Here is a 9344-nt window from a genome sequence, read left to right on the forward strand (position 1 = left end):
TATTTACAATGCAAATCGCAAGCTGCTTCCTCACCGGCAATGCAAATCGCGAGCTATGTCCTTACTGATGACATTAAGGACTGATCAAAGACCTACATAAATTTCGTTCACAATCTAGGAAAATGGAAAAGAATATAAAAAAGGAATGGGAAAGGATACAGTGAGTAATTTTGTAATTTTTTAATACTCTCTTCCCATATACAGGCAATTATACTAGTAAATTAATAGAAGAATCAAATAATTTATTTTAAAATTATGAGAGATATTTTAATTGTTACATAAAAACTTAATAATTAATTTTATTAAAATTTAAGAAATTCGTGGTAATTTTTACTTTTTTCTTTCCTTTTCTCAGGACTGACTTCCTCATCATCTCCCGCATCCGCCTGTAGACCAACGATACGTCTCCTGTTTTAGCCCTTTGATTTAATTTCTCCAGCTGCGATTACCCTTTCAGACTTCAAACGCTGCTGCAGCGTTTAGTCTACCCAATCAAAGCGTGAGCAGTACGCACGCGTCCTTTCGTAGTCAGATTTTCCTAAATTATTATATTTACCCTTTTCTTTTTCCACAGAACCAAACATACCAAAAGCAGAGATGCCATACAATTCGAAAACCCCTCATAAGTCCTCTCTCTCTCTCTCTCTCTCTCTCTGACCCTCTGTCACTTCCTTTCTTGGCAATACCTCACTGTTTCAATATGCACGCTAAGACAGACTCTGAGGGAACCAGTGTTGACACCTCATGGCCGCCGAGATCACCACCGCGCAGACCGGTATACTACGTCCAGAGCCCCTCAAACCACGACGTGGAGAAGATGTCATATGGGTCTAGCCCAATTGGTTCGCCAGCTCACCATTACTACCATTGTTCTCCTATTCACCACTCTCGCGAGTCATCCACGTCTCGCTTTTCTGCTTCTCTTAAGAACCCCAAAAGCCTCTCTGCTTGGAAGCACGTGCAGATTAATCAGGATGATGATGATGACGATGATGAAATGGACGGGGATGATGGTGGCTCTGCTCGGAATGTGAGATTGTACCTGTGTGGGTTTTTGTTCTTCGTTTTGCTGTTCACCATTTTCTGCTTGATTTTGTGGGGTGCTAGTAAGGCCTACAAGCCTGAGATCTTAGTTAAGGTACTGTTTAACCCTTGAAATTCCTCATTTTAAGAGTTTTAACTGTGTTTGTTTCGTGGGAAAGTTGTAAATCTAAAGCAAGGATAATTAATCAATGCAGAACATTGTTTTCGAGAACTTTAATGTACAAGCCGGAAGTGATCAGACAGGAGTTCCAACAGACATGCTTTCGTTAAATTCTACGGTCAGGATTCACTACAGAAATCCCGCTACTTTTTTCGCCGTACACGTCACTTCTACTCCTCTGGAGCTTCACTATTACCAGCTGAAGCTTGCCTCTGGACAGGTACGTCAACATCCTTTTTCGCACTATGAGGGTAAAATTGTCATTGCAAGTATGTTTTAGGGGGCTTAGATAGTGAACGTTAATTGGGTACATAGGGAGGTGGGCCACAGAGAGAGATTGAATGCGATTCGGTGAGGTGCCTGCCAAAGACTGCAATAACCGTAGGGGCATAAGACCAGTCTATTTTGCTAGGGAATTGTGACGACCCATTAACACTTTTTGAAAAATATAGTAATTAAAGATTAATTAATGAGAAAATAATAATTAATATAATAAATATTTTTATATAAAATGATGAAAAATATTAAATAAAGAAAATTGTGGCTAGCATTTTTCTAATTTCATTTCATAATTTAGTTTTAATTTGACTTTCCGGTTTTCTCTAGCGTGTGCGTTGTTAGTTGATTGGTACTTGCAGTGGAAAAATGGACTTGCGTTTCCATATTCCTTTTGAAGATATGTTAAATTTTGCCCCTCTAGTTTTAAAATTTGATATATTAATTTTTATATTTTGATTTTGTTAAATTGAAAGTTTCTTTATCAAAATAATATTTTTTTTCTTTTTTCAAATCCAAGGCTGTCCACCCCAGCCATCAGGTGTAGCAATTTGCAAGTATGTTTAGGGACTTGGATAATGAACGTTAAGTAGGTAACCAGGGAGGTGGGCCAGAGAGAGAGAGATTGGATGCCATTGGGTGGAGCCCATTAATTTTATTTCAATTTTTTAATTTGAATTTGACTTTCTGGCTTTGGCCGGCTGTTTGCTTTGTTAGTTGATTGGTTTTTATGGTAAATCCGTGGACCAAAAATTTTGCTTCCAAGTGTAAAATAAAAGTAAGATTTACTTATATTACAAATTCATATGGAGTCGGTCCTTGTTATTTGAACTTGTCTTGTTCTGAGATTACTTGATGAAATGAACAGATGAAGAAATTTAGAGAGTCGAGGAAGAGCCAGAGGAGAGTAATAACAGTGGTGCAAGCATCTCAAATTCCATTGTATGGAGGAGTGCCAGTGCTGGCGATTGCGAAAGATCACATAGAAAAAGTAGCAGTGCCTCTGAACCTGACATTTGTTGTGAGGTCAAGAGCTTACATTTTGGGAAGATTGGTGAAGTCCAAATTCTATAAGCGAATAAGATGCCCGCTTACTCTTCATGGGAATAAGCTTGGCAAGCCTATCAATTTGACTGATTCATGTGTTTATTATTGAAGATGTCATATTTATCGAGACTGGATTTATATAGATCCGTAGTATAAATATATAAAATTTTATTTGAATTCACCTATGTATTCCTACTTCAAAGTCAAGTTTCTTTCATTTTTTTTTATTAGAAAAGGTGATTGCATTAATCATGAATTGATGATATCAACATCTTTACAAAAAAGGCTTTGTTACTATGATTAGATAGCCAACCCTGCTCTACTAAACTCTGCCTTGTGTCCCTCGCTACCCCTATCTGCTGAAGAGTAAGTAGATCTATTAACATAAACTAAAGACACAGTAGGATATTCATTAAGCATACAAATCAGATCATGATGAATAGCATCTAACTCCCACACGAGAAAGAAGAGCAAACAACTGCTGGTTTATCTTAGTTAAGATCAGTTTGCATTTGTTCATTCTGTAAAACTGTTCTGAAAGTGAGAGACTGGGTTTGTTGCAAGAAGGATTATGTGCCAATGCTTTAATTTTGTGTTTTCTGGAATGGCCAAGGATTTTAATTTAGGTTCTTTCCTGTATTTGGATTTGAGTTTTAAGAAAAGGGTTGGGCATGGTAAGAGAAGTTAATTTGGAGCAGGATTTGATGCTTGATAAGTCCATAATAGGATTGCTTTCGGGAATAAAAATAGACTTCCCATTCATCTCGACTATGACAGCCCAGGAACACTAGAGAGAGAGAGGCCATTGATCCTCTTTCTCCTTTCTTTCCCATCCAACTAATCCTTTATTTGGATAGGTTGACATTCTAGCAGTATAAGACCTTTAATTTATTTTAGTTCAATAATTATGTTAGATTCGTGACCCATTATTTATTCTCACACTAAAACTTTTTATTTTATTCTCATGCATTTGGATTGGATATGAATTTTTTTTAAATTTTATATGGATTAAAACATTTCAAATTATGTAAAATGAAATGAAATTAGATCAAAATTTATGCAATCCATTGGGAAAAAAAATGCTCATTGGGAGATCTCTAGTGTTCTAGTATTTAGACTAGTACTCATTTGCCATAACAACCCATATCTTCTATTATTAACAATTCTGTGAGAGTTTTGAAATTTCTTTTTAGTATCACTAAAAAAAAAATTAAATACTTTCTTCTCATAAATTTATAATATAGAAAAAGTTTCAATTCATAGGTAATCCTATAGAGATGGGGAAATTAAAGTAGAAAAAGAATTTATTATTAAGGCTTGAAGAAGTTGGCATGCAAGCCTTTAGTAGATAAATTCCATACAGCAGCTGCAACTACTAAGACACTCAAAACCAGGCCTAAGCCTCCAAGCCCAAAATTGAAACACCACATGAAGCTATTCTTAAGTGGTTTCTTGATTGATATCCACATGAAACAAGGGTAAGCAAAGGTTAAAGGTAATGCAATTCCTCCTATTAAGCTTGCAAGACTAGGCAAAAATGGAAAAGAGACAGCTATCAAGAATGCCAATCCTCCGAATAAAAGGCGCAAACCTGTTCGAACCCAGAATGAACATTGTTTGTTCTTGATGCTGATGTACCTCAACTCAAAATTATCAAAAACTACCATGGCAAAGAGTTGGAATGAAGTCAAGCAATTTATCAGCACCAGCATATATGTTAGACCCTTTATAGATTTTGAGGCATTGCGGGTGTAAAATTGTAAGATTTCGCTTATATTTCCTATTTTTGAAGGTATCTGCCATAAATTGAGATAAATTATTAGTATATACGCATCAAAATTATACTCAATTCTATATTTTTTTTTATATATAAAAAGAGAGTAATATAATTTTACCTTGTTTCCATATGCCCAAAATCCTGATATTGCAAGGGGAAGTATGCAAATTGTTATAATAAGATATGATATAAGAACTCCTCTCCACATTGTCTTCCTTGAGGGATGTTTTGAACTTGAAGGTAATATTCCCTAGCATCAATATTAGCATTTTTATTTAATAAAAAAACATAACATAAGAATCAAATTTTACTATAAATATTAATATAATAATTGCAAAACTTGCTCTTATGTCGAGTTCAACTCGTATTAAATTCACATATACCTGAATTTCAAGCACAAGATTGTGACCTCTAAAAGAAAGGGCAATGATTCCAAATGCATTGAAGATAGAAGAGACTCTAGTCATATGAGATTTTTCATTTTGTAAAGGGTCACGTGACATATTATCAAGTCTATCCTTTGGGATGGTGGATACCCAAATCAAAGAATAATATCCAACGGCTGTGATTGCAGCAATGAAGGAGACGCTAGCGATGGAATTCAAGTTAGGGCGTTGAGCCATAATTATAGCAACACAAGTGAAGACCAAGAGCCACTCTGTCCCAGATAACGACTTGGCGTCGCATGAGGCTCCGCTGCCACATACGGTGTCGTAAAATAGTTCCATAGTCCTGCCTCCCGTGATTATTAATATCACGCACGTTCCTCCTGATAAATACATGACTGGAAATATTGCTAGAAGTTTCCCTAGCTTTGGACCTGCAAATATAGTCACTCCATTTTAATTTTCTCTACTTAATTTGACAATGCCTTTTTAAATTCTTCAATTTTAGAATTTTTTTTTAATTTTTAATAAGTCAAAAAGTGAGTGACCGAAATTATTTTACTTAAAAAAATGAAGGATTATGTATAATAAAAGAATTGAAGTGTATGAAATTCAAAGATTATTAATTGAAAAACAATAAAAAAATAAATTTTATTTAAATATATATATATATATATATATATATACTCATAAATTTAATTTAATAATAATTACATTTGAAAAAATATATATAAAAAATAAGAGTAAATTTTGCTAAGAATCTAAATTATTAATATTTTACTGCAATTATTGAGGTTTATAATTAAACCTTTTATTTTAATAAACTCTAAAAACAGAAATGATGACTTCTCATTAAAGCTCCATTTTTTTAAAAAAAATTTTTTTTATCAAAAAAATTCAATCATTTAAAAAAAAATAATTTTCCTTCTTACAAAAAATTTATTTTTTATACCTTAAAAATCTTATTCAAACATTAATATATAAAGTTGTTAATATATTTATTTTTAAATTAAAATTAAACATAAAAAATAAAATATTTTATTAAAATTTTTTTTAAAAATGTTTTTTAAATGTAAGTTATTTATCGCTAATAAATTGTGTCTTAATAATCGAAGGATAATCCTAAACAAATATTTTTTTAAGAAAAAAAAAAAAAAAAAAAAAAAAAAAAAAGAGAAATTATGTACATCAGAGAGAAATTGGGGTTGTAAATGACTAACCAAAGGAGGCTACGGAAAGTTGAAGAAATCTGCTGCATCGGGGTCCAGGGAGTGCCTCGTGAAGGTGAACTAGGACCCATGTCGTGTAGAGCTGCCACGTAGATGCAAGCAATAAACATATGATCCCCCCTGTCCTGCATCCCATGCACCACCAGAATCTAAATTATGTATTTTTTTTTTGCGAAGAAATATTTTTTCTGAAGATACAATTATTATTATTAGTGATCAAGCAGGCATCATTTATGATGAAGTATAAAATATAAATTTATAAAAAATTATTATTAAATATAAATTAATTTTTTATTTTTGAAAAAATTTTCATGTTATATATTTATTATTGATTATATTTTAAATCTTAAAACATAAAAAATTTACTCTGACCTTATTATATAAAAATTCTGAGTAATAATTAATAAAGAGCATTTCTTTTCTTTTCAAATTATAAAGAATATATGATTAATTTATAATTAAATATTCCAGTATTGCAGAAGTTAAGTTGAGCTTAAGAAATCGGAGGGTGATTGGTTTAGTAAAAAGAATATAAGAAATAAACTAAAAAATCTTTTCTTTTTATTATTCTTGTTAATTTAGATGGAATAGAAAAAAATAGTTTTTTTTTTCAAATGAAAAATAAGAATAGAAAAAGAACATAAATTATAATAAAGTTCATATAAAAGTTTAAAAAATTACCATATATCTATGTTGATTGGATCTAAAGATTCGTGCACATGGATTTCTTTATTATTATAATTCAAATTGACCTTAGGTATCACGTTTAATTATTAAATTTTAATTAATAATATAATAATTATTTTTAAAAAAATAATATAATAATTAAATGTATTTGAGCTTTAAAAAAATTTAATAATTAAATGTTTTCCTTTTAAGTGGGAGAATAAGAATTCTTAAATAGACAACTTCCATATTTCCTTTAGAAATTTTTAATATATTAAAAGAAAAAAAATCAATATCATTAATTGGGCCCACTTCTTTTGAATTCCTTTTCCCATTTCTTAATTGGACCCATATCTTTTTATCGTATTATATAAATAAAGAGTAATTAAAAAAGTTACACTTTTCATTATTTGAAAGAGAAATTAAATTATAAAAAAAATATATGAATAAATTTATATCCTTATTTCTCTTTAAATTAGAGAAAAAAAAATTAAAAGAATTGAAAGAAAACTTAATTATAAATATTATTATTATTTTTTTAATTTATGGCAAACCCTTTGGTAATTATTGGGAAAAAGAGAGAGAGAGAGAGAGAGAGAAAGGGGAAAGAAGAGAGAAAAAATACCATCCAAGAATGGAGAAGGCAAGAGGAAGTAAAAGAGCTTGAAATCCGAGTCCTGAAGAAAGCAAATGAAATACACAAGTGAAGAAGTTTCCATTTCTGGATTCTGTGATAGGAAGCCAGGCGTCTTGTGGATTTAGTTCCGCATTCTCCTGCGTCCGATCGCTGGAAGAACCATCTAATTCTAAACAACCTTCCACTCCTGCACTAATGGTGATAATTTGCAGGGTCGCCGTCGTCGGAGGGCTTTGGCCGGTGGTGGCCTGGAGGCTGTGGAGGGGAGACTCCTCACTGGAATATTGATCAAACATTTGTTTTTTCTCATAAAGATTTAGGGTTTGGTTTTGTGTAATTTGGCGTTTGAGAGAGTTGAAGGAAAGGAAGAGGAAATGACGTGGTGTGGAATGCTTTGTCCAGCACCATCTAGCTTGCATCTTAAACTTATAAAGCAGACTTCACCACCATGGCCATACCACTGACATCATCTCCATTACGTCATTATTCCTTTTCAATTTTCTTAATAATACAGTCAATTTTAAATTTTTTAAAAAATAGAACACTTACTAATTAATTCAAATATTATAATATTTATTAATTAATTTTTAATTTTAAAAAATTTATTAATTAATTATTTTATTAATTTTAATTATTAAGTATTTTATTTTTATTATTTAATTCTGTAATTTTAAAAAAATTTATTAATTTAATTTCTTAAATTCATAAAAAAATCTATTAGTTAAATTCTCAATATCATATATATATTTTTGATATTTAATAGTTAAAATTAATTAAAAAATTAATTATTAAAAATTAAAATATTAAAAACATTTTATATATTTTTTAAAATAAAAAAATTAATTAATAAATTTTCTAATAATAAATTTGCCTCGACTGATATCTCTACGATATTACCAGTGAATATTGACTATATCAGGGAGTTACTGTAAGGAACTAAAGTTCAATCTCGTCAAACTAACGCAATACTAAATTAATATTATTACAATAAAATATAAATTTTATTAAAAAAATAAAAATTTAATAAGTGAAATGTGCTTTAAATTGCCATATAAGACAAACACTCGATCGGCGGATGAATTTATTGTTAGTTTTAGGTTATAAAATTATTTATAGTATTATCAGTCAAGTGTATCACTGCTTCTGGTTTTCCAGTAATTTCCCATCATTTAGAGTCTAACTAATACCTAATATATTACTAAAATAATAATAAATTCTCATTCAAGTGTATCACTGCCTCTGGTTTTCCAGTAATTTCCCATCAATTAGGGTCTAACTAATACCTAATATATTATTAAAATAATAATAAATTATATCAAGCATGAGTCGAAAATTATTATTATTTTTTAGATTACAGTAATATATAAATAGACTTAAGTTTACCCTCAAAAGTCATTTACCCTCCTGTTAAAAAAAATAGTCCATTCAAAGACTTAAGTTTTTCAAAATAGTAATTTCAACTCTTAAAATAGTAAGTTAAGTTCAAAATGCTAATGTCATTAAATGTCTATTAAAAAAATATTTAAATACTTAAATTTAAGGGCTCGTTTGTTTTATATTTTTATATTTTCTGATACTCGAAATATTTAAAAATTTTAATTAATAAAATATATTTTTCTAATCAAGGAAAATTAAACTATTCTAAAAATTTTTTTTAAAGAGAATTTATATTTTTTATTTTCATATTTTATTAATATATATATATATATATATATATATGTTAATATATTTTATTTTTAAATTAAAATTAAATAATAAAAAATAAATTTTTTTGTTAAAAAATAATTTATAGAAAATATTTTAAATAAAAAATATTTTTCAAATACAAATTATTTTTTTACAGAATAAAGTTTTATTTATTTATAAAAAATAAATTATATGTAAAAAATATTTTTCAATAAGAAAATTTATTTTTTATTATTTAATTTTAATTTAAAAATAAAATATATTAATAAATTTTAATAGAATCTTAAAATGTAGAAAATATTTTTTTAAAAAAATAGAAAATTATTTTCTTATAAATAATTTATTTTTTTATTAAAAATATTTTTCATTAATTAAAATTTTAGAGTGCTTCATACATTAAAAATATAAAAATAGAAAAATATTTTTTATGAAATAA

The 9344-nt window shown here is 29.1% G+C and overlaps 2 protein-coding genes across 2 annotated transcripts; one reads left to right on the forward strand and one right to left on the reverse strand.

Moving 5' to 3' along the window:
• Nucleotides 1-578: 578 nt before the first annotated feature.
• LOC110626096 lies at nt 579-2708 on the forward strand. The gene is made up of 3 exons (XM_021771840.2): nt 579-1138; nt 1239-1424; nt 2349-2708. Exons 1-3 carry the CDS (start codon nt 701-703, stop codon nt 2634-2636), a joined length of 912 nt encoding a protein of 303 aa, XP_021627532.1. The 5' UTR covers nt 579-700; the 3' UTR covers nt 2637-2708.
• A 1105-nt stretch (nt 2709-3813) lies between these two features.
• On the reverse strand, nt 3814-7611 carry LOC110626198 (lysine histidine transporter-like 8). The gene is made up of 5 exons (XM_021771980.2): nt 7211-7611; nt 5911-6044; nt 4688-5124; nt 4423-4554; nt 3814-4323 (listed from the first exon to the last, which is right to left on the reverse strand). Exons 1-5 carry the CDS (start codon nt 7516-7518, stop codon nt 3838-3840), a joined length of 1497 nt encoding a protein of 498 aa, XP_021627672.1. The 5' UTR covers nt 7519-7611; the 3' UTR covers nt 3814-3837.
• Between the last annotated feature and the right edge of the window lie 1733 nt (nt 7612-9344).

The sequence above is a fragment of the Manihot esculenta genome, chromosome 11 (assembly GCF_001659605.2).
Source record: "Manihot esculenta cultivar AM560-2 chromosome 11, M.esculenta_v8, whole genome shotgun sequence".
Lineage (NCBI taxonomy): Eukaryota > Viridiplantae > Streptophyta > Magnoliopsida > Malpighiales > Euphorbiaceae > Manihot > Manihot esculenta.